This window comes from Aulostomus chinensis, chromosome 17 (genome assembly GCF_037954235.1).
Source record: "Aulostomus chinensis isolate RoL2024-O1b breed Wild chromosome 17, RoL_Achi_v1.0, whole genome shotgun sequence".
Taxonomy (NCBI): Eukaryota; Metazoa; Chordata; class Actinopteri; order Syngnathiformes; family Aulostomidae; genus Aulostomus; species Aulostomus chinensis.
In genome coordinates, this window is record NC_141336.1 from 24,793,027 (window position 1) to 24,817,378 (window position 24,352).

Genomic DNA, 24,352 nt, shown 5'->3' on the forward strand with positions numbered 1-24,352 from the left:
CACACACACACACACACACACACACACACACACTTCAACATAAGTCACAGACAAGCTTACACAAGTTCACATAAGTCAGGAACTGTTACGCACCTGCACACACACACACACACAAACAAAGTCATGGGAAGGTCAGGGGTCACAGCTACAGTGGGTGTGGTAGGAGGGTGAAGCAGGTATGTATATCGTACTGCATTTAACTTTATACTGTGTGTGTGTGTGTGTGTGTGTGTGCAAGGAAAATGTGCAGGTACATAGAATGAAAGCATGCTCTGAGTGTATGAGTAGCTTTTAGGTCCATCATTCATCCATCATGTATTGTGTGTGTATGTGAGAGAGAGAGCGCGAGAGCGAGAGCGAGAGTGAGCGAGTCTCATAGTGCTCTGGGTATGATGGTGAAGGGGAGGATGGGACTGCTGGCCTCCAGCTCCAGAGCCGTGAGGAAACACTCGGTAGCAGCAGCAGCGTTTCCCTGGGCCTGCAAAACCTCGCCAAGACTGTTCCACACGTCATGAGCCGTACTGAGGAGACATGAGACATGAGACAGGTGAGGAGACGTGAGACAGGTGACAAAAGGGAAGAAGAATGAAAAAGGGAAGTAAAGAAGGACACAGGAGATGATCAAGCGGGGAGAGAGATTATCATCATCTAAAGGATTAAATTTTATCGCGCAAACACACACACACACCTGTTGACCTGCACAGCATCTCGAAGAACTTTCTCTGACAGACTGTAGCGCTGCAGCTGGTGGAGGATCAGGCCCTGTTGAGAGGAAGAGGACAAGAGGAGGAGCTACAGATGTTTGATTCAGTTCTCATGTGTCACCAGGAAAGTGAGTGACCTAATAAGGCCAAAGGCCAATTACAGGAAGGGGGGGGGGGGGGTTACCAGTCTCTGCATGGTCTTGACGTGCGTCGGGTTGATGGACAGGGCTTCCTCATACCAGCGCTTGGCCTCATCAGTGTTGCCTCTGAGCTCAGCTATCTGCCCCCTCGTGAACAGCACATTATGGGAGGTGGGGAAGAGGTTGGCGGCTTCCTGCGTGCAGGCTGATGCCTCGGCAGGCTTGGACATGCCGATGTACACCTCAGCTGTTGGGGGGGACAGAGCAGTTCAGTCTCACCTGAGACCCACAAGCTTGGAGGAACATGCAGACTTTTCCAGAGACGAGCTTGTTTGCCGTCCTCCCTCAAACCGGATAATAAGGTAGAGACCCTTCTGGGTGCTGAAACCCACGCCAGTTAGCTTAGCGCCATGAATGGTGGCTGATGGGAAGTGTTAGCATACTTGTGTATAAAGTCATCAAATACACTTTTCTCCAAACAGTCTTGGTCTGGATTGATAGAGCGAAGGTTGGGTTTCACTTTTGCTGTGGAAAACTGTTGAGAATTATGAGACGTAGCTATTTTAGAGTCAGATACACACCAGGAACTTCTTTCCTGACCGGGCGCAGCGATTTAAAGCAGCACCTAAAAAACTCCACCGTAACTTTATACAACAAAACCAAAGGCTGCTTCTGATAATTGTGGCCGACATTGTAAGAGAGGACGAGGAGGAAAACTGCTGGACAAACCAACTTTTGACGGAGAAATGCTGACACCTCCCACCCGCTCCAATTCATTGTGCTAAGCTAGTTAGCTGAACTCTCTGGGTCGGCTGCAGCACAGAGGAGAGACAGGCTCTGAGGAGAACTGCACACAAGCAATTTCCCAAGAGGTCCCTTTGATCAGCGCCTTTTTTTACAGCAAATCTCATACAACTATACATTCAATCACCCGTAAACAAACATAAATGATTTAAAGGTGCAAAAGCCAAACAGAAAGAGCAAGACAGAAAGTATAATGGTCTCGAGTGGTCCAGCCACAAATCTAATACACTCCCATAATCCAATCAGAGGATGACGAGAGAGGAAATGAGTCATGATCATATTAGCATGATGTTATCTGCGTCGCCAAGCTGGAACCGACCACCTCTGACAGGAAGTGGCTGGACAGATAAACCTACGGATGTGTGCGCGTGTGTGTATGTGTGTGTTTACATATCCTCCTTCGTCTTGCTTATGTTTGTGTCTCTGCAGGGTTGAGACTGATGGCCGTGTGTGTGAAGGCTGTTCCACTGCTGTGTTACGCAACCAGTAGGAGGGAGATCATGTGTGTCATGGCGAGAGGAAAACTACCCCATCAATCACTGGCGGCCATGTTCTGCTACCGGTAATTCAATTTCACATGCAGACAATCAAACTCTGAAGCATTTCAGCAACAAACTTGCCAATTTAAACAGAATGGCGTCATTTCACAGCGACACGGTGGAGCAGTGGTCTGCACCGTCACCCCCCAGCAAGAAGGTTGTGGGTGGAGCCCCGGCTGCAGCACGGGGTCTTTCTGGGTGAGTCTCCATGTTCTCCCTGTTCCTGCTGGGTTCTCTCTGGTACTCCAGCTTCCTCCACAGTCCAAAGACATCAAGAGGGACCAGGTTAATCCAGACTCTAAATTGACCGTAGGCGTGGCTGGGAGAGCCAATGGTTGTCTGTCTCTATGTGTTGGCCCTGCCATGGACTGGTGACCCGTCCAGGGTGAACCCCGCCTCTCACCTGAAGGCTGCTGGGATAGGCTCCACCCCCCTCCCCGCCACCCTTAACAGGAGAAGAGGTAGAAAGCGGATCGATGATGGATGGATGGACACCATTTCACATTCAATTCAGCTGGAATTGTACGGGCAAACACATTACATTGTAGCTTTGTGTAGGAGAAGGGTATTTTTGCGATGATGTTAATGAAAGTGTTTTTCTTCTGCAATTTGTTTTATAACCCCCAAAACGCAACTAAATACCGGTGCTTTAATCACAGCCGGGTTAAATGGATTCCATTTTGAAGAGATTCACAGCAGGAAGTGTCTAAGATGTCTGGATCCGACCCAGCATGTGACGGCTCGCTGCAGGGTTGCTCCAGTCCACCACTCCACCGAGTTTAACGAGGAAGCCTGCTGGTTCTTGTGTTGACAACCACAGACACAAACCAGCAAAATAAAACAAAGCAGGGACACAGCCAGTGTGCGTCATGTGCATACCTGCGTGCAGCCAGATCTGAGCCAAAGTCATCCAGGGGTGCAGGGGTCCATGTTTGGGAGCGCTGCTCTGCAGGGAGGAGGCCACCTCTGACAGAGCCTGCTCCACACGACTGGCTGCTATGGAAGTGGCATGCACCGAACCTGGAGGGACACAATCCAGCTGTAACCAAACACTGTTTTGCTGCTGGTAACATGATGTTCTTGTGACTGAAGCAGTGTTAGGCAAGCACGCGTCTCAGCGCAGGCTTTTATTCCAACCAAACAAAACAACAGATGATTCCACTTGTTAACAAACTCCAGAGGGAGAAGAGGAAAGTGAAATCTGTTGTTTGGGTGCAATAAGAAGCAGAGACTGCCGGCCCACCCTAACACGTTTCCTGTTGCTGCACTAAAGCCTTTAATCAGTCCACACCATTCCACACAGTGTTATGAGCCTGGATTAACCAGGTTAAAATGGATTAATCTCTGCACCGCCATGCACAAACACAGCACCACTCTGTACTCTTCTGATTAGTAATCTAACAAAGTGTCTCTCTAATTCTCTTTAAATGACATCAGGTTATTACAGGCACGCAAAATGGCCTCAAGGGCCTGCACACAGCAGCTCCATGAAAGCAACACATCATATGATGTTTGTCTAATGAACTCCCATGAAGGTTTGGACCAAATTATTGTTCTGATGAAAAAATTACACTTCGATCAGAAACTGCATTTTGCATTTGCCACTCACAAACTGGTGTTTTGAGCTCACACAGACGGTTTCCCACCCGCTTCACCTCCTTGCCACTCCTAAATGCAGACAGTCAGCCACATATATTTAACTTGAGGCTAATGGAGACTGACGGCTAACAACAGCTACAGCTTTTAGTCTTTGATTCCGCTGAACCAACGCGTTTGCGTTCTTTCACGCTTATTCATATCAAAGTGTTCGTGGATTATTGAGCATTTAGCTGGATTGAGAAAGCCTGGATTACACCAGACAATAAACTGGAGAGTTTGTACATTTTTGGACAGTTTAGCTATTGTTAGTGCTCATTCTCCATTAGCCTCAAGCTAAATATACCTGGCTGGCTCTTTCTGCATTCTTGAGTCACAAAGAAGTCAATCAGGAGGGGAAAAGGACTTTGTGGACCAAGGACACCTCTTTGTGAGTACTTGAAGCGAGATACACATATTTTGGGTGAAGAATGGCTTTAATAACATGTTCTTTCCTCCTCGCTGGGAGAGAAATGAGACTCGGTCAGTAATCGCACCACCCTGCCCTTCCATATGGATTGCTTTCACTTAGGCCATTTTTGTGCCCTGAACACATCAATCTGTCGCATTTTCACATCCGTAGGCTACCAGCGGTGACTCTTGTGCCTAAACTGTTGACAACTCACACAGCAACACATGCAGAAAAGCTGCCGAGTGAATTAAAGGAATACACTGACTCGCAGGGAGAGCGGTGCAACTCATCATCCCACCGTAGGCTGGTTGGCCTTCAGCCTGAAGCAGCAGCGAGATGATTCACAGGTATCGTCTATCTATAGCGCGTTAGCAGCGGGTCTACTCGCACAACGATTCTCTAAAACAACTTTGTCTCACTAAATTCATCTTTCTCATCATTTACTCTCCATTGCAAAAAAAACAAACTCCCGCAATGTCTTGTTAGAAGTCTGTCAATCACGTGAGACCACCGCAAACAAATGAGAGCGTGAGTGACCTCTGCTGGCGGTGCTGCTGTGAACAGCAGCAGGAAGCTGCACTTCCCTCAGTGTTGGAGCAAACATCCTCATCTGCCCTCAAACCCACAGTTACATCGTCTGAAAGAAAGACGCAGCACCATGGCTACAGAGCAGGCTGCAAGCTGCTCGAACCGCTTGGTTCTACTTTGCCGAATGAGAAAATGAAACGTGAACGAGCACTTCGAGTCACTGTATTCCTTTAACTCGGCTACCGCCAGGATTTAAAAACTCAGTTCTCCCAGTGAGTGGCTGAGGATGGACACTCACCGGCCACTTTATTAGGTACACCTGTCCAGCTGCTCGTCAAAGCAAATACGGCATCAGCCGATCACGTGCAGGGTGCACACACACACTTTTACCACTAAATTTCCATGATTCTTCCACAAGTTTGAGGAAAAATGTCATCGCTGCACATTCTCTAAACCGTCTGTTTGCAGATGAGAAACAAACAGATTCATCAGCATCTAGTTTGCCGAAAGCGATGACACGGTTTGACATGACATAAACACGGACTCAGGTCAATGTTAATCAAACGGGATTTTTCTCTCCGTCAATCTCAACTGAACCACACAGAACCGAATACGTCTGTGGGGTGAATTCCAGGATTTTCTGGTTTCATTCTTTTTTCTTTTTTTAAACAATTTTTACAAGCCTGGAAATTATTCATTTCAAATTCAAGGAATTTTTCAGGTTTTCCATGACTGCAGGGAGGATTTCCTGATGGGGAAGTGAAGTGGAACCAGAGACGTTCTCCTAAAAGGGAAGACTGGAAAAACACTGCCTGGTCTGGCGAGTCTTGATCACTGTTCCAACTTTGTGACTGGAATTATTTTCCCTATGCCTGATTTTCACTCTTTATCTGTTGTCAAGTTCTTTGTTTTGCTAATGGACTTGTAAAACATTGCTGGTGAGGAACGACGTGAGCACCAAGTTTGTAAAAGATGACCAGAAAAAGACCAGGAAGGAAGATTCTGAGAAAGTTGAGGAGGAAAAGTTGCTTTCTCATGACAAGAGAACCAGTTTGGATGATCAAGCGACACTTTGAAAGCTCTCATTGCCGGCGCTGTGCTGTGTGAGCTTTCCTTTGCTTTGCAGAGGGACAAAGATTCAGGCTGCTGGGGGGTGGGGAGGTTGGGAGGTGGGGGCATGGCGGCGCTCTACAGGTAGAAGAGGGCTCCGACCTGTCGTTAGCACGGTGTACCTAATGAAGTGGCATGCACATAATTTCTTTGCACAAATATTCTACCTAATCTGGTCATGAGAGAAGGTTAATCAACGGGGGACTAAAGGACGAACGGAGCAATGGATGGAAAAGGAAGGTCACATGGAGGTTAGATGGCTACTTACAAACAGAAAACATGGAGGAAAAACCAAGAGTGTTAGCGTCCTGAAGGCCGCCTTAAAAAAACCGAGGGATGAGGGGGAAAAAAGAAAGACGTTTTGTTAATGACTGGAAGAGAGGAGGTAGAGAAAGAAGGGCTAAAGAGACAAATATCCATTATAACAGAAAAAGAACATGGAACCCCGTGAGGAAAAGATCTTTCAACTTGTGCTTATTTATGTCAAATAAATAACTCAAACCAGCCTAAAACTGTGGAAGTGGCACACAAGTACAAATCTGCCACTAAAGTGATGACGATCATCACTTTAGTGGACCTGTAATTGAAGTTTTAAGTGATGTCGTTTTTCTCCATCAGTCTGAGAAGCAAATATTCTGAGGACAAACTAAATGTTTTTAACGCAGCCAAGGGATTCAACCAAATAACCACCATTATCATCCAGTCAAACCTTAGAGCAGAGATGAAGACGGAACCAGGAAACAGGACAAACAAGTGTTAAAACTCCACAAAAAATAATAAATAAATCAAATGACAAATGGTGGGGAGCACGGGGGGGCAGGGGGGGCCGGCATCAGTCAATCAGAATTAGTTGTGATTCAAAACAGAAACAAAACCCCAGATCTGTAGACTGGGGCTCAAACTGGTGCTTCAAGATAAAAACTGATCTCTTGGTTCCATGTGTCAACATGCAGAACTACGAGGCACATAAACAAAACTCTCCAGGGTTGCTTTTAGTGTTGAAGAGGCTGGACATGCTTGTGAGGGCGAGAACCCGCCTGGTTCCCCTCGTCTGACGAGTAAATAGACCCTGATTAGTCCTTAAAAGGAGCATCTTGAGTTTTTGAGCCTTCGACGTGTTGGTGGAGGAAACTAATCACAACGAGGCCCATTTGTCTGGCAGACTCCAGCGCTGCATGCTAACTAAAACTCAGGTAATGCTGCAGGATTATTAAATGAAGGATTATTGTCCCTTGGTGTCCCCCGCGGCCACAAAAATTACATAATTTCACTTGAAAAATTAAATGAATTTGCTGGGGATTGAACCTTCCAGCCACAAGCTGGCTTCTCTCACCTTTAAACCACCGCCATCAGAATGAGGACAGAGCGAATCTGTCTGGTAATGCAGAACAACCATGAGCCACAAATGAGCAACGTAGAGAAAAAATAAGCTCTTAGAGTTTGGCGCTTCTTTAGGCGAAGCAATAATCCCGGTTGCTCTGACGCCGTTCCTGCCTTTGGTCTCAATCCTCTAACGCTCCTTCAACATGAAACACGTGGGCCAGGAATGAGCTCCAAAACTGACACGTCGAGAAACGAGGACCTGAAAAACTCAAGTGTGCCCCCCGAGGTCATGCTCCACACCATGCTGCAACACAAGTGGACGCAGTGGTGGATTACTATCGGAGGAGAGCTGGCGAAGGGTGGCGTGGTTGCTAAAGGAGGAAGGCCTGGTCTTGGTGGTCACAGGAGAGGGAGATCGGACAGAGGGTTTTTTGCGGGGAGGGAGAGGTGGAGGCTGAAGGATGAAAACAGGAGAGGATGGGGAGGACAGGGTGGACAGGGTGGATGGAGAGGACAGAGGGGAGGAGAGGGTGGATAGAGCAGATGGAGAGGACAGCGGGGAGGAGAAGGAGGAGAGGGTGGATAGGGTGGATGGAGAGGTGGGGGAGACCAGTTCACAACCAGAGTGGGAGGAGGAAGAACCTGAGACTGAAGATAAAACAGGAAAACACAAATGAATGAGAGATGAGAGGAAAGAACATATGTTGCTGGTCAATCTGCTCTGAAACATCAAACAGAAGCACATCATTGTAACTATAGCAACCAACAACAGTCGAAGTGGAGACACAAAGCCAAACTACATACACAAAATTTAGACAAAATAAGAGAGTAAACCAAAACTAGCATGGACCGGAAAATGAAAAGAGAGAGAAGGTAAATCAGGGTAGCAACATTCTGCTGCAGACTCTTTATCTGAAATCTGTAGCTGCAACTGAAAGAACAGATTCAAATAACAGAGGAGAAGGCCACCATCTCCAGGAATGAACTGTCACACAAATGGCAGCGTTTAAAAGGAACGTGCCAATGTTTGGGAAAATGTGCTAACTGTCAATCATTTTTAGAACCAGACAAGCAGTTGAGACACCCCACTGGCCGGCTGCGAATGAGCTTAGCTGCTAGGACTCTGCAGTTAAGTAATCCAGCATTTTCCAAAAAGTTGGCCTGCTCCTTTAATTTGACAAGACAGGCGCTGACTGTGTGTGTGCGTGTGTGTGTGTGTGTGTGCATGCGTTTGTGCCTACCGGTCTCAGGGTCACTGAAATCAGGCAGAGTCATGGCGTTGAGCTGCCGTCGGTCTGCGATAGCTCTGTCCAGCAAACTGCTGCCGCGCCCTGAATCACTGCCATGAACACACACACACACACACACACACACACACACACACACACACACGAAGCTTCAGTGTTCTGCATTTTCTTTGTTACTAACTGATAGTTTAGGGCTTCGATGAGACCGACTGGAAGGTTTAATATAATAATGGTAATGGAGGGGGAATTCACAGAAAACCCCTGAAACTGAAATGACTGTTTCCATCCATGACAGCTGAGGATGACCCGTGTGTGTGTGTGTGTGTGTGTGTGTGTGTGTGTGTACCTGGGGTTTGTAAGGTTATAAAAGCTCTTCCAGATCTGCAGCATGTGTTTACAGGTAAGCAGGGCTTCCTCTGGGCCTCGGCACATGCTCTCCAACTTCACCTTGGTATAAAGCAAACTAGAACACATGGAACGAATATTAACAAACAAGTCAGCTGACCTCAATATTAGAACAGGAAAAACATGTGTGGTTTAAAGTAATACTTCACCCAAAATGTGTATTTTCCCTTTCAAGTACTCACTAATAGGAGTCCTGAGCTCACAAAGACATGTTTTCCTCCTCTGTTACTTCTTTGTGACAGCCACGTATGTCTAGCTTGAAGCTAATGGAGGCCGATGGCTAACAATAGCAAAATTGTCCAAAAACGTCCATTGAGGAACTCCCAAGCGTTATCATCTGGTATAATCAGAGTATTCTTCATCCAGTCGTGTGCTCAGTACTCACGAAAAAACTACAACATGTCCAGTCCCTAAGCTAAATATACGCGGCTGTGTCTCTCTGCTTTCTGAAGTCACAGGGAAGACATGCAGGAGGGACTTGGTGAGTTTAGGGACTCCTATTAGTGAGGAAAGTGGAAAAGCAAAATAAAATTTTCCGATGAAGTGAAACAGGGTGTTGTTTGGAGTCTTACTTGAAGTTTTCGGGGTACTCAGAGAGCGCCATCTCAATAATATTGAGGGCATCATGGTAGTGCTTCTGTGCAGACAGCAGCAGCGCCAGCAGGTGAAGGGAGTGAACATCGTCTCCTTGAAGCTGCAACGCCTGTCGGACGTAGCCTAGCGCTTCAGGAATCTACACACACACAAACACGCACACATACACACACTACAGGTTTTCACTCCAGTTAGAATAAAGAATACAACGTAAAAATACAGAGTGAAAGATGTTTTCCCTTGATGTTCCCTGACTGGCATTCCCACTGCAAGCCCCCATCATTCTGACATGTATGTTGCGAGCGTGTCGTGTTACCTGTCTGGAAACAGCCAGCTGCAGCGCCAGATAGAAAGCTGCTAGATGGTCCGTGGGTGAAAGACTCTGAGCTCTGCACGGAGAGAAAGATGGATTTTGTGTTCAGACGTGCTGAATAAAAAATGAAATAAGATTAGATTAAACATTAAAGACTGCCGTGGGGGGAAATCGAGTTGCTGCAGAAGCAAAATGGCGAAAGGGTAGCAAAGATTCCAGCGAAGCCAAAGACATCAAACTCGGGGGCAGTTTAATATTTAGACACAATTAATAACAGCACGACCGAATTAAGGAATTCATGATAAAAAAGGGTTTGAGACGATGCGATCATACACGTAAACATCCAAACATGGCAGTCCGGCCACATCAGGCGCTGTAATGTGAGCACGGATGATAAACTACTCAAGCAACACAGGGTCAACAACAACAATTAAACACCAGTAATAATCTGGTAGGTGTGAAACGTTAAATTAATCGTGAGGACACTAAAAGCTGTGGGTGTGAAAGAACGAGAGAGCAGAACGGCTCAGTCCAAACCTCTGGAACGCTCCCAAAGCCTTCCTCTGGTACTCCTCCTGCGTGCTTCGCAATGATGCTAACGGGCAGAGAAAAGGACAGAATACCGTCACCACGCAGTAAATCTGGAGGTGGCGATATTTCATAGACTTGGTGTGTGTGTGCATGTGTGTGAGAGAAGGAGAGAAAAAGCCTCTGAGAGCTTTTGACACATATTTGTGAGAACTTAAATGGAAAAATACATCTTTCGGATCTTCATACCAAGTATGAACAGGGTCTGAATGTAAATTGACACGCACGCACGCACACACACACACACACACACACACACACACTTACCATCAGTGGCTTTGAGGCTGTAAACCAGCCCGATGGCCAAGTAGCCTTTGGCTCTGAACTCAGCGGCCTTCTCCCCCATCTCGATGACCATCTTTCCAAAACGTTCCCCTTCCTCCAGCTGGATTGGACAGAGAGACGCAAACTGAGAGAGAACAGAGAGAAAGGGGGGCGCCGTGCTTTAAGAGGCTTCAGTGGCGAGCTGAGCCCTCACCCAGTGCAGGGGTCCAATACACAGCTTGACGGCCAGCAGCGGGATGGTGGGATCATCAGGCTTCAGACGAATGCACTCCTTCAGAACTTTAACGGCACGAGCTGATTTCCCAGCAGCCATCAGAGACAAGGCGAGCTGGTACCACAAATGGAACTCCTCGAAGGCAAACTTCATGGCTCTCTCCAAACACTGGCGGTGACGGAAAAGGACACAGCTGAAGTACATGAGTGTTGTATTAAGGACATAAATGTGAGACAGAACCTTTGAGTATTGTGATTCCATGTACAGAACTAATGACTTTTATTCACTTCAAAAGAAAGGACAGACCTCAGACAGCATCTCGTACTGTCCTCTCCTGCCCAGAGCAATCGTCAGCAGGTCATACACCACCGACGCCGACTGTAGGCTGATGATACGATCGTTATTGTGTTCAGGAATTCTGCTCAGGACGGCGTCACGGTTCGCCTGGAATACACACAAGCACACAGACACTCCCCTGAATAAAACATTCGATTGAGCTCTGGTGCGATTTTTGTTTGCTGTACGTGGGGAAATTCTCTTTGGCTGCAGTGTCAACAATGTCCAGGAAGTGGACATGCTGACGACGATGAAATATTTTGCAAACTAAAAGAGCCAAAAAGCAATTCAGCGGAAACGCCGAGACAGTTTGGTCACTGGCTCAGTTTATTATTCGGGGACGTGGCAAAGTTGTGTGTCTTACCATGGACTCACTGATGAGGAGCAGCAGCAAAGCTTCCTCTGTGTTCTCCTGAGGGCAAAACAGACTGCGAGAGAGGAGAAACGCACCGAGAGAAGCAGAGAGACGGAGTTGGAGAGGGATGAAAAATAATGAGCAAAGGTGACAGAGGATGGAGAGAGAGAGGGAGAGAGAGAAAGAGAGGGAGAGCCACTGGTGAAGAAGTACATCGGCAGCAGATCATTTTGGAGTCATGGTGGCTGTTTTCCAACGTGCTCCCAGTTTAGAGTCAACAAGCGCACATTATCACGTACTTCTCTCCTGAGTACACTCGTGGGCGTCTGCTGAGGCTGTAGTTCTTGCTGCGAGTGTGTCCTTGTCGCGTGGGATCGTCCAGCGGTGACACAGTGGGCGGGTCTTCCACAGGAGACCAGTAACTCTGTTCACACATCCCTCGGAGCAGGATCTCTGCAAGCTGCCTGGCTATTGTCTACACACACAGTCACACACACACACACACACACACACACACACACACACACACACGGTAAAGAACCTCCAGCAGCAATCTGTTTACTTTGCTGCTAATACGCATGGAATAAAGCTACGCTAACAACAAACGCCTTCCCCACTGCTCAAATACCCACAAATATCTGGCATTTTTCTGCAGTGGGAACAGATTTAATTAGCATTCGTTCCCGGGTCACATGACCCTGCAGTGGCTGAATGCATTAATTTGCGGCCGGCTTCTTGTCGCCTCCACTGCAAACTCAGCTAGCATTTGCTTAGCATCGAGACAGTTGACAGCGACAGTGATTTGAAGGGCACGAAAGCGGGAGGCAGCATCAGTCAAACAGGGCGCCTGAGGACGGTGAGACGTCAGAACAATCTGTCACCCAACGAGAGGCGACCACGGCGCCGCCCCCTCACCATGCGCAGGTTCTGGGTCGTTCTGGTCTCCACGGCTCGCAGAATCTCTCGGAATCGCCCAACACCTTTGGTCAGGTTGCTGTGACATTTGAGACACAAAAACAAAGCAACAACAACAGTCAGTCAGTTAGAAAAGTTTGAAAGTTTAGAGTCAACAGCGTCATTTCTGTAGAAACTAAGAGTCGGTCCCATTTCTAAGAGCAGCTGACTTGCTTTTGAAGATACTGGTGGCTCTGTAAAGCCAATCTGGCCTGACCAGCCTCCTGAATCCACTCATCCTCGCCTGTCTTGCACTCTCTTACCCGTTCTTGAAGTGGATGACGTGGGCTCTCTGCAGGCCTGTCTCCAGGAAGTAGCCCAGTTCCTGGTCCTGGGATGCTGGGCCAGGTTTTGGGCTGCGGTTTTGAATCCCAGCTGACAACGCCTACAATAAAGAGACACACAGTGAAATTAAAAACAAAAAACAAAAAAAACACAGAACCTCTAGAACCTTGAGGTTCTCCTAACATTCATTATCACTCAGTTTAATGAGTGAGTAACAAATCTGTTGTTTAAGCAACACGTTAAATCTTCTTATAGATCCTAATTTCTAGGTCCAGACCAGCAGACGGAGACCCTCCTCTCCTCTCTGGTGCGTTATGAAGCTCCAGACCACCACCAGGCAACTGACTGCCAGTTAGCTTAGCTGCAGGGGGCGCTAGCAGCGGGGCCAGGAGAGGAAGACGTCTCATCGGTCACCTGATAGTCTTTTTCCCCTTTATTTTCTCAGGTCAGTGTTGAGCTCTACAGAAGGACTCAGTCTGAGCTCATAGTTTGAGGTGATTATTAAGACACAGTTGGGGACATTCTGCTCAGTTCCTGCCGCCACGCACCTTCTCAGCCTCCTGCAGGTAGAGCAGAGCGATGTCTCCAGACTTTTCATAGCAGGTGATGATTTCCTGTTCTCGATCACTTGTGCTCCTATTGGATGCAGGAGACCCCGTGTTCTTATTGGACAGCGACGGAGACGAGGCCGGGACTTTCTCTAGACACAGTCCTGGGGGAGAGACGGAGGGTGCTCAGGGTGACAGCCACCTGGGGGGGGGGGGCCATACGTAGACTCCTCTACACCTTGCGAACAATGATGGGATCAAATTTATTCCCCCTCACTGGATTTTGGATAAACTCCTTTCAACTGCATGATAGAACATGACAAAGATGGGACATGCAGGACACCCATGGACTTTCTGGTCTGTGTCCTGCACCCCAACACCAACATACATTTACTGATGTAAACATGTCTGCTTTAAAGACAAGAGAAAAGTCTCTTCAATATTCAAATCCCACTTGAAATGTGCCCTGTTACATCCCTGCTTGTTTGTTTCTACCCTTTTTTCTTGATGTGTGGTCAAAGACACAACAGTGAATATTTCAAATTTTAAAGCAAAAAAGATGCTCCGCTGATGCTGCACTGCCATCATGTGGTAGAAAGTAGTACTGCAGAGACACGTGTGTGTGTGTGTGTGTGTGTGTGTGTGTGTGTGTGTGTGTGTGTGTGCGTGCGTGCGTGTGTACCTTTAGTTGCGTAGGCCTCTGCGATCATAGACAACCGATACACCGGCGCTCCTGGCAGCTGCATGTCGTCCAGGCTCACCCTGCTGTAATGACCTATCAATAACCAGTCAATGAACACAGTCAGCTGCTGCTCGGATTAATAAAACCACAGAGTGAGAGAAGAGGAAGAGGAGAGGAAGAGGAGTGTGTGAGGGCCACCTAAAGCGTCTCTGTATTCTCCCTCCACGTAGCTCAGTTTGGCCATGAGCACGCTTGCTTCCTGCAGGTAGTCGGCCTGGAGGGGCACAGACATGGAATAGAAAACTGGATTTTTCTTTTCTTTTTTTACAAAAATTATTGTAATAACAGTGTCTTCTGAGGCTAAGTTGCTAAGCCATCCACAGTTACCTTGAGGTTTCCTCTGTCCAGAGCTGCAGTGAGATGTTTCCTGACCTCCACCAGTTTCGGCCGTGGACCCCTGGGGCTGGCCCCCTGTTTGATGGGATTCTCCTTCAGGTAGGTCTGCAGCTTACATTCGCCCAGCAACAGCTCCCCGAGGTCATCTAGACACGCCGGAGACGACCACAAGCTTTATGGGACCACGCTGTCTTTACTTCTGCAACTGGAACTTATCTGGACTCAAACTGGACTCCTACATATCCACCTTACCACAGCAGCCCTGAACCTACATCCCCATAACTAACAGCACCAGCTGCTCAACATACCAGAACTGTGCAAAACCTCCATAAGCGGTTGAAACGGCCAATAATCCCACCACTGATCCCCATCAGCCATCAGGGGCCCAATCACACACCACCACGGCGGCGAGGACCCGCAGAGACCCAGAGGTGCGGTCCGGGGCCGCTTTGTTTTTGTGACATACAAGAATTCTGTGTCAAAACATTTAATCTTCAGGGAATTTCAAACCTCCATTAACTGAATTGTAATATCAACCTTTTGATTACAAACAAAGGGAAATGTTGTTTTCATCCAGCAACACACGGCTGAACCAGTATTCTTAAGGTTTTGGATCAGAGAAGCAAAGTTACACCAGCATGTCACGTGGCAACAGATCTATTTAGTTTTTTAATGTCTGGACTGGCCCACATTCTTCTCTCCTCATCTCACTGCTATGGTGAATATTTTTGGAAAATAAAGAAAAATATAACTGTTTCAAATCCACAGTAAACATCTCATTAAAACCTGTATTTTTACAGATGACATCAACATCTGTAAACATCTGCTATCAGCCAAAACCTCTGGCAAAATATCAACCAGGAAGCGATTCAGTACCACGCATCCCGAGTCTGGACGTTGTGTTACCTATGTTCCACAACTGAGAGGCCCAGTCTCCAAAAGTTCATCATAAGAACCAAACTAGAAAATCAAACGTAAAAATCGCAGCCACGGAGAACGCAGGAGGGTTCGCATGACATCACCTTCACGGTTAAAACTGCAATAAATGAGTGCAGTCTTGGACCTGGTAACGTTTGTTCACTCAGACTAAAACACACCACCGTTCTTGTGATAAGTTCTTACCAGGACGCGCTGCAGCGTGTGACAGTCACGAAGCGCCACAAGGCGGGTCGGAGCAGCGGGAGCGAAATCGCGTTGAGAAATCTGCCAAATGCGAGTGCGATGCTTTAAAAACAAAAAACGTGAGCGTCCAAAAGCAAACGTATGTAATCTTAACAAGAATAAGATTGTTCTGGGGAATTCGGCAACATTACGAAAAAGATCAATAGACTCTCAACTGAGGAAAACGTGTGTTTGTTGTCGCGGCGGTGAAGGAGGACTGCGGGCAGGAGGCTCTCCACAGCCGTTCCCTGGTGACCGTGGCTGCTGGTATCCGTGCAGGTAAACATGATTTTAGCTCAATGGCAGATTAATGATTGAGGCGACACCCGGAGCAGGAGAACTCCCAACCCAACATGGGCAGCCTGAGCCAGGAAGTGCCGAGGATTCAGCAGGGAGGAAGGCCTTTAGACGCAGTCCGAGAGAAACAGTCGTACTTCTTACCGTTCGATATGAGTTTAGCCGAGAGCTGCCGCACCAGCTCCGGTATCTTGTCCCACTGGCACTCCGAACGGCACCGCTCTATCTCGGTCTCCAGCCGGGAGCCAGACTTCTTGGCTGTCATTGTCTTGAATGGACCAAAACACTGCCGGAGAATCCTCACTGTACGTGTTCACGTTAAGTTAACACGTAGGAGGAACTTCCGTCCAGTACTTTCAAAATAAAAGCTAATCAATAATATTGAGTAGTCCGTGTGGTCAAATATTAAAGTCATACAACTCACACGCACACACACACACACACACACACACACACACACACACACACACACACACACACACACACACACTACGGCCAAAAAAATCCCTATCCAAATATATCAAGAGTGTCATAAACAAAAGGAGAATTTTTGAGGTTTTTTTTTTAAAGAGAACTTTATGGAGTCCACACAGGAAAATTCACACATTACAGCAGTCCAGAAAAGAAGTAGAAGAGAATGTGTGTGTGTGTGTGTGTGTGTGTGTGTGTGTGTGAAAATTCTAAAAAAAATTCTAATTGCTGAGCAAGTTATTTAATTATCTTACAGTGTAAAACTAATCTTGTTTTCCAATAGTAACCGGTTCATAATTTCTCTTGTTAACTTGAGAAAACAAAAGGTTGCTTTCTACAGAAAGAAATGCCTCATAAGACAGGAATTAAATCATGATCTTGGGGTAACAGCAACTGTAAAAAAAATATTTACAAGTGCATAAACATTCAATCATTGTATTCATTTGGTATCAAAGTTCATATTTGTCCAAGTTCAGTGATTCTTACCAACTAAAAAAATAGAATGATGACTGATGACATCACCGCTGGGTCACAGACTACTTTGGCGAATGGGCTCGGTGAGTCACATGGACTTGTGCAGGCCAGTTTCATCAATTTCTCAAAGCAGATGTTATTTTTTTGTTGTGTCCGGACGTCACGACCTTATCTACAAGATACAGACTTTAAGTGACAAGAGTGAAATACATCGGTAGAAATCTGATTTTAAAAACACCTTCAAATGGGATTTGAATCAAATTTTGTGGCCCCCCCCCCCTAAAAAAATAAACTGATTTCAGGTGTTTTTTGGCTGTCTAGATGATCTAAAATCAATCTGGATTCAATGTGTCTTTAAATGTGTCTTTCTGGCTGTTCACACACGTTCTTGAAGCCTGGTCATCCATGGAACGCGTCAAAAGTCAGGGCAAAGGTACCAGATACTAAACACACTGCTGGAATCAACACAACTTACTGTAACACACTTTTTTTACACACAAATGCCTGTCATGGAAACTGTCATGAACACCCAGATGTGAGCTTGTCCAGGGAGCTGCTATCAGGCCCACCTCCTGTCCTCCTCTCAGTCCTGTTGGCACAGAGACACTGAGGAACAGCAATTATGAACGCCAATCGCTGGATAAAGAGGTGGTGTGAATGTGATGTTGGTGGCGTAGAGGCGGATCAGTGAGTCACCAGTGACTGCGTAGAAGGACGGAGTGCCAGCAGGACAGTCCACATACACCGCGGCTCTCCTAGAGGCGACCGAGGAGGAGATGAGTATTGTCCTCATATGGTGAAAGACGGTGTAACCGCAGAGATCAGACTGCAGGACTCGTTGTTCCTGCCAAACCAGCACTGGCGATGGCATCCTTTCCGTCTGATTACTCCGGACATCACGGCTATCACAACCTCGCCACTCCACTCCACCTCCCAGTAGCAACAGTCAGTCAAACCAGGTCCACACAGCAGCTGAGACCGGTTGTCAAATCTGTCTGGATGATCGGGATACGGTTGACCGTATGTCTCTCTGTACGTCACCGTCCTGCTGTCGTCCGACAGTTTGAGTTGTTGGTTCACTGTGTTTGTGTCCACTGTGAGGTCACAGAAATCTGACGGAGGGAACAAGGCGAAAACACAGCCAGTTTGTCACCTGACACGTCTGGTTTTAAGTTTCAGTAACGATTAACAGCTCGCCTGTGAGGAAATTATTAACTGAGAGGATCTGGCATTGTTGTTTAGTTGTCCTGAAACCCTTCGAACGCACACTCACACTTCCTCAGACCAGGTTTGAGCAGCTGCTCCCCACCACTGTTCATCCTGGAGGAAGAGACGCCATTAGAAAGGAGGTCTCAAAAGGGGAGGTTGTGTTTGTAAAGCGAGGAAGCTTTGATGGATCTAAAGGGCTCAAAAACACGAGTGTCTGAGGTGATCAGCCAGCTGCAGTCACCTGTTCTTACCCGAGCGTGTCCAGTCGCCACTGCCCAGCAGACAGCACTCCTGAGTCTCCTGGGTGATTGTGGCTCAGGTCCAGCTCTCTCAGGAGGGGATGGTTGGATTCCAGGGCTGAGGCCAGAGCACCAAAGTGATCATGCAGCCTGACAGCCTGCAATATTATAATTACTTCATTTTTTCTCCACGGCCGATTGGGATCTACTCTTCCCAGTTCCCCATATCCCATTCCTAGGTGTACATTTGTTTCATTTCAGAAAGAACCCTCGTGGGAACATGAGGGAACGTGCGGTTGCCAGATTCTGTGAGGGAAACAAATCACAGAGTCACAAGAAGTTGGGGTGCGAGCCTTCATCCTCTGTTTCACTTCAGCTGGTGTGTCACATTGTCAGTCAGGCGTGATGACAGCGGCTTTGGCAAATGTCTGATATTTACACACATGATTAAAGTTCTGAACTGATCTGAAAATGTTAGATTTCACATGGCTTTCAATTTTCAAAGCTTGCCTTTTGAAATATTCTCTGTCAATCATGGAGCTGTGGGAAGCACAGCTAGCTGGAGGCCCAGGGTCAGGCCCAGGGTCAGGTCCAGGTCCCGGCTTAGGCTCAGGTTGAAGTCCAGGTCCAGGAGAGTCTTGTGTGTATTTAGAGGAGTGAACTCCTTCCCTTCTGTCCTCAGACTGATTCATTGCAGAATCCAAACCTATGAACAAACACAACAGCATGTTAGTCCTCACAAATACAGGTTCCACTGTAAACTCGTCAGCACTTCAGTATAATTTAAAAGATGGTCTGGTTTGTTACAAACAGAGAGCGTCGCCATGAAAGGTTAACAACTCTTCCCACAAGCATTTCTAGGAGTTGTTTGTTTACGATGCATCAACGCTGTGGTCAGAGAAAGAGCTTTTTTAAGTCCCATTTTTGATTTGCATGTAAAAATGTTAGGTCATCGTCTGCCAACACTGCTGCTCTCTGCGAACTTAAACTGATACCTGACGTAACTTAACGGGTTCTTCATTCAGATGCCTGACAGATCAATGCATCACCGCCACAACCTGACTGTGAAACAACGTGAAGCTGTTGGTTCCGTTACCTTTTGATGGTGAAAAGAGTGAAAAGTAATCCAGATGAAGCCAGCGAGCAGCAGCGGTGATTCCTCCTGCAGCAGCTTTCAGCTCTGAAATGAACTGAGTTAAACATCAACTAGAAATCCTCCATAAAGGCTACAAAGTATCATAGAACCTGACCTGCCCCCCCCCTTAAGCGTTGCCAGAAAAGTCCGACACAAAGTAAAACGGACGTTTTTTTCCACATTCAGCTCACAGAAGCTCTGCTGCTCCAGAAGGCTGGAGGTCTACCGGGGGGTGATGACAGCATCGGTCCACCCCGAGGTCCACAGCCTCGCCTTTACTCTGCCGTTCTGCTTTCATTTCAATCTCACATGAACAACAACAACAACCGCAGTCCTTCGGTTGATGGATGAGTGCAAGCATGCATTTGGGATACTGGGCAGCCTTGAATCAGCTGCTAGTTCTACCACCTAACCTTCCAGCTACTGTCTGTCCCATGAGGACTTCATGCACTTCAGGACATGAAGAGCGAATGTTTTGTTCTCCGATACTAAACCCAAGCACTGTTTACTTCACTATGACCCCATCATTACCAGCAGTGGTAGAAAGTATTTTTACTCAAGTACTGCCCTGGAGTACACTGTCAGTTTGAACCCTGCCACCTTCAAAGCGAGGTAACCAGAGCAGCACAACTGGAAGTAGTCTGAGCCTGTGCTCCCATAGGTGCTGCCAAACACTCAGCATCACTCACTTTTTCCATGGTCGAGGTTCTGAAGAGAGACTTTTCTTTTCAAGACTACTATTTCATCTGTGTATTAGTACTTTTATCCAAGTAAGGGACATAGTACTTCCTCCAACACACTTGGAAACCTCAGGCTGGTTGAGAAACGCCAACCATAACCTAAAGTGGCACTGTTACGCCCCCTTGTGGCTCCATATGAACACTCAGGTTACAAACGAACCAATTAACCTCCAACTGTAGATCTCAAACAGCTGTTTTGACCCTTTAAAGGTATTTCAGTTGGTAAATGGACAGGGATGTCAAGAGGAAAAAGAAGAAGAAGAAGAAGAAGAAGAAGAAGAAGAAGAAGAAGAAGAAGAAGAAGAAGAAGAAGAAGAAGAAGAAGAAGAAGAAGAAGAAGAAGAAGAAGAAGAAGAAGAAGAAGAAGAAGAAGAAGAAGAAGAAGAAGAAGAAGAAGAAGAAGAAGAAGAAGAAGAAGAAGAAGAAGAAGAAGAAGAAGAAGAAGAAGAAGAAGAAGAAGAAGAAGAAGAAGAAGAAGAAGAAGAAGAAGAAGAACTCTCTTATAAAAGTTTTGAACCTACAAACCAATAGTCGTTCGTTTAGGGTTTTAATTTTTCCTTCTAACGTTTCCTATCCGGTACGGCAGGTGGCGCAATCCACCTATTTACGTTAATCGCGAACCGCCGATAATACCAGAGAAGAAGAAGAATAAGCTCTTACTCTGAAGAAACCAGGAAGTGTTGTTATTTACTACAGCAGCGAACGGCTGGCCGCTGGGAGGGAACCTGAAATGGCAGATTTGTCGCTTTATTTAACCAACATCAACGTTTCTGTCGGACAAACGATGGAAACTGAGAAGGTGAGTCCGCGAGGATTAGCCGACGAGCTAGCAGAGCTAACAAAGTAAAGTTAGCCAAAGTAAGTCTTTAGCTAATCCCCCACAACATTAACAGTAAAGTATCTTTTTTTGTCATTAGAAGACAACCTAACCGCGATGGGTCTCCCCGAGCCAGGCACCGTGGCCACGGACGGAATGTGTAAACACTTTCCGACAATGGCATTTGCTCCTGATCTTAATTTTGCTATAATTTGTTCTTACCGTTTGTGCAAATCGTGGCCACGAGATAAGTCATCATTCATCCTGACTTTCAAGGGTGTCCCACCATTTTCCTGGGAGGTCTGGAATCCACATTGACACAGATAATCAATTGATTTAATTCACAGGTGCCTGACATCGAACTGATTGGGTGCAATAAAATAAAAACAACAGGCAGGATCAATACCTTCTCCTTGCCTGTTAAGTTTTTTCAGTTCCTGTTATGCCTTTCGTTGGCCAAGACATTAATGAGTCTCAAAGTCAACAAACTCCTTTTGTTTACCTTTAACGATGTAAGTCAACCTCTCCAGTCCAGGATCTGTCACCAGCTCCTTCTTCCATAATCCAAATGATGGTGGGTCAACATTTTTCCAATGTAGGGCAGTCATTCTCCTCGCATAGAGAAGTCCAAAATCAACCATTTTGGAATGTTTTCTTGTTCTGATCGTGTGTTCGGGGAATACCCCGAGTATACAGGCGGGTGGCATCAAGGGAATATCACACTCGGTCATCTTTGATCGGCATTTTGCTGCACTTCCCCAGAATGACAGAATCTTAGGGCCATTAGCAGTGAATCAAAGTTCCCTTTTCAGTCAGGCATTTAACACAGACGTCTGGAATGTGAGGGGGAATGGTGACGTTTACCAGGGGTTATGTAGACCCTCGTTAGCCATTTATACTGCAGCAATTTCAATCTTGTGTTAATTGAATTTTTGGGGACGCAAATCAAAAAGGTATCGCCATCCTATTTTGTCTAACGCTTGGCTAAAATAAGTAGATCCTTGAAAGAGAGATGACATCACGGTGTCACTTATACGTGGTGTGGTTTTTTTGGGGCTGCTGTTAGAGTCCTGGAGGAGACGAGAAGGAGTTTGAGAGCGTGGAGATGGACGACCCTGTGAGGAGGCAGGGGAAGGTGAAGGTTCCCCGCAGGACCGTCTACTTCGCAAGTGGAGAGACCATGGAGGAGTTCAGCACCGATGAGGAGGAGGAGGGGGAGGAGGAAGAGCCAGCGAAGCGAGACGTCCTCACTGTGGACCCGGTAGGCTGAGATACGAGCCTCAGATATGTTTGTGTGGCGTCATCAGGGACTTTGGCCTCATTCATGTAACTCCCTGCTCCTTGCGCCGGCCACTTAAATTTAGCTTGAAGCTAATGGAGACTAGCTGAATGGAAGGACAAAATCTTGAAAGCTACTTTTGATATATTTCCTCACAGCGATGGAGAGCTGCTCAGTGAGGAATTCGTGCTCTTAACATCATGGTGCGTGTTTGTGTTTGAGCAGTGGGTGTGCGCTCTCATCATCTTGCTCCTCCTCATGTGTTCCAGTCTAAACTGACCTGGGGACCATATTTCTGGTTCCACATGTGGAGGATGGCCACATCTACAATCTCAGGTAAAGTTCTGATTTCATGCCAACAGAGAAAATTCTTGGCGAAAGCAACGCTTCACAGCAGGAAAGCGTTTTACAGCTTTGTCACACTAAGTTGTGTTTTGTAGTCGGTGATTGAAGCTGTTGGAGGTGAGGGAGTAAGTGTGTGTTCTCTGCAGTGTGCGACTACATGGGAGAAAGACTGGCCTCTCTGTTTGGCATCACTACTCCCAAGTACCAGTACGCCATCGATGAGTATTACCGGATGAAGAAAGAGGTGGGCGGCGTGCACACTGGCGCGACATGTCAACCTCACATCTAAGCTGTTTAAGCAAAAGCAGGACAAGAACACAAACACTTCACACCTACAGTCAGTGCTTGAATGTGCTGTTGTCTTCCTCCAGGAAGAGGAGGAAGAGGAGGAGGACCGTCTGGCTGAGGAAGCGGAGCGTCGATTTGCAGAGCAGCAGAGCGACAAGCAGGACGACTCTGCAGCTCGTCCCGTTACCGTCGAGCAGCCCGAAGCTTCTGGAGCCTCTTTTGTTAATATCTCCTTCGAGCTCGACCCGGAATCTGCTCTCAACACCCCAGACGGCAACAAAGTCCCCTCTGCCCTCCCCTCCTGAACACACATTTCACATTAGAAACCTCAGTTGTATAAATTAATATTATTTTTTATATTTTAATTTTCTAAAAAGAGGACACAGTGCAGGGAAAACTTCCAAGGGCTGTGGATGTGAGCGCGTTAGCCTTACTTTTAGCTGTGAATGTAAGCTTGTGTACTTGTATGTGAGGTCGGCTTCACATGGTCGAACTTCCACGCCACCAGTTAGACGAAGCAATTAAAATAACCCGTCTTGTGCAACAAATATTAACTAAATAGATTCTCTCTCAGTGGTATTTGACCTCAAGATCATAGTGCACTATCGAATGGGAATTGTAACTACGGTTCTGGCATTGAGTGGGAAAAAAATTGAATATTTTGATACCTGTTTGCACAAATTATTTTAAAGTCACAAGCTCTAATTTGTTCCCTTCAATTTACCAATTGGTGGCCACGATATAGAACAGGATTGAGTGAAGGAGGATTCTGGCCTGAATCCCTTAAAAATCAAGTGGTGGGCTGCCCTCTTCTTGCCACTGTAATTATGTCTTAGCTGTTAGTCAACGGCACAACGAGTCACATATGAACGCCTGACTTCCTGGCAGAGGTGTAGCAGTGATTCAGGCTCAAGCAGGAAGTTACAACTGCCCTCAGCGGTGAGCTCAAGGGACATGCTAACTTTTACACCTCTGAAGTTCATGTGTGACTCGTTGTCCAACTCTTTTATGAAGGAAATGTGGCAGAAATAATCAAATATTAGAAAAGGAAAGGTGGTCCCACCTGTTCAGGAAGTGTCCTTGTAGAAGGCGGCGGACACTGAGATGTCAGGCGCTTCTTCGTTATTTTCATCCTGATTTGTCTGCGTGCCGTCGCGGCCGGTCCGGCTCTCCTCCGGTCCCGGGACCTGAAGCAGCTGCATTGTGGCCTTGTGGTTTCCTCCTACTTATCTTCAAGGAGTGACACACTTCTTCTCAAAGAGATCCTTTCAAGATGCATTAAAAGACAGTAACATTTACTGAGTAAACTCACCCCATCTTCATTTGAATGAATCTGTATGTATTTATATTTTTTGTCCATTCATAACCTTGAGACAGTCAGATGGTTGTTGTCTTTGACTAATAAACATCTGAAACGTGTCCCCATCGTTGATGCTGAGTTTGGGTTGGAAAGAAGGCTGAAGTGAAGTGAGACTCAGCAGAAATGAAACTTTACTGGAC

General features: G+C 46.7%; 2 protein-coding genes and 1 long non-coding RNA gene across 8 annotated transcripts in view; 1 reads left to right on the forward strand and 2 right to left on the reverse strand.

Moving 5' to 3' along the window:
• Positions 1-16,190, reverse strand: part of ttc7b (tetratricopeptide repeat domain 7B) — a 17,358-nt gene extending 1,168 nt beyond the window's left edge. Inside the window, exons 1-23 of one of the 3 annotated variants that reach the window (XM_086182856.1) lie at positions 16,000-16,190; positions 14,389-14,543; positions 14,200-14,275; positions 14,002-14,094; positions 13,320-13,483; positions 12,750-12,871; positions 12,448-12,526; positions 11,832-12,007; positions 11,542-11,605; positions 11,148-11,285; positions 10,821-11,009; positions 10,610-10,727; positions 10,292-10,349; positions 9,758-9,830; positions 9,420-9,580; positions 8,789-8,905; positions 8,437-8,534; positions 7,532-7,843; positions 6,141-6,191; positions 3,067-3,207; positions 889-1,091; positions 689-762; positions 1-521 (exon numbers count right to left, since the gene is read on the reverse strand). The exon at positions 1-521 is cut by the window's left edge and continues 1,168 nt beyond it. In XM_086182856.1, the coding sequence (XP_086038982.1) occupies positions 374-521; positions 689-762; positions 889-1,091; positions 3,067-3,207; positions 6,141-6,191; positions 7,532-7,843; positions 8,437-8,534; positions 8,789-8,905; positions 9,420-9,580; positions 9,758-9,830; positions 10,292-10,349; positions 10,610-10,727; positions 10,821-11,009; positions 11,148-11,285; positions 11,542-11,605; positions 11,832-12,007; positions 12,448-12,526; positions 12,750-12,871; positions 13,320-13,483; positions 14,002-14,094; positions 14,200-14,275; positions 14,389-14,543; positions 16,000-16,120 (2,931 nt within the window). In that variant the 5' untranslated portion in view covers positions 16,121-16,190 and the 3' untranslated portion in view covers positions 1-373. The remainder of the gene's footprint in view (positions 522-688; positions 763-888; positions 1,092-3,066; positions 3,208-6,140; positions 6,192-7,531; positions 7,844-8,436; positions 8,535-8,788; positions 8,906-9,419; positions 9,581-9,757; positions 9,831-10,291; positions 10,350-10,609; positions 10,728-10,820; positions 11,010-11,147; positions 11,286-11,541; positions 11,606-11,831; positions 12,008-12,447; positions 12,527-12,749; positions 12,872-13,319; positions 13,484-14,001; positions 14,095-14,199; positions 14,276-14,388; positions 14,544-15,999) is intronic. The other 2 variants (XM_086182854.1, XM_086182855.1) reach the window with 2 other exon arrangements.
• A 2,447-nt stretch (positions 16,191-18,637) lies between these two features.
• LOC147246894 (uncharacterized) lies at positions 18,638-21,550 on the reverse strand. 3 transcript variants are annotated; one of them, XR_015109685.1, is made up of 4 exons: positions 21,443-21,550; positions 21,163-21,242; positions 19,345-19,428; positions 18,638-18,954 (listed from the first exon to the last, which is right to left on the reverse strand). It is a non-coding gene; the product is annotated as an uncharacterized LOC147246894 (long non-coding RNA). The 3 variants fall into 3 exon arrangements; XR_015109687.1 differs by lacking the exons at positions 21,163-21,242; positions 21,443-21,550 and adding an exon at positions 20,784-20,835; XR_015109686.1 differs by lacking the exons at positions 21,163-21,242; positions 21,443-21,550 and adding an exon at positions 20,073-20,205.
• Positions 20,595-24,271, forward strand: fam177a1a (family with sequence similarity 177 member A1a). 2 transcript variants are annotated; one of them, XM_086181986.1, is made up of 5 exons: positions 20,595-20,922; positions 22,007-22,201; positions 22,489-22,555; positions 22,711-22,808; positions 22,936-24,271. In XM_086181986.1, exons 1-5 carry the CDS (start codon positions 20,854-20,856, stop codon positions 23,155-23,157), a joined length of 651 nt encoding a protein of 216 aa, XP_086038112.1. In that variant the 5' UTR covers positions 20,595-20,853; the 3' UTR covers positions 23,158-24,271. The 2 variants fall into 2 exon arrangements, with proteins under 2 accessions (XP_086038112.1, XP_086038113.1); XM_086181987.1 differs by lacking the exon at positions 20,595-20,922 and adding an exon at positions 21,339-21,514.
• Positions 24,272-24,352: the final 81 nt, after the last annotated feature.

Bases quoted from the DNA above. Each gene is read 5' to 3' on its own strand.
- fam177a1a (XM_086181986.1), top strand. From the start codon at position 20,854: ATGGCAGATTTGTCGCTTTATTTAACCAACATCAACGTTTCTGTCGGA. The intron at 22,202-22,488 runs GTAGGCTGAGAT...CATGTGTTCCAG, and splicing joins ACGTCCTCACTGTGGACCCG to TCTAAACTGACCTGGGGACC. The intron at 22,809-22,935 runs GTGGGCGGCGTG...GTCTTCCTCCAG, and splicing joins ATTACCGGATGAAGAAAGAG to GAAGAGGAGGAAGAGGAGGA.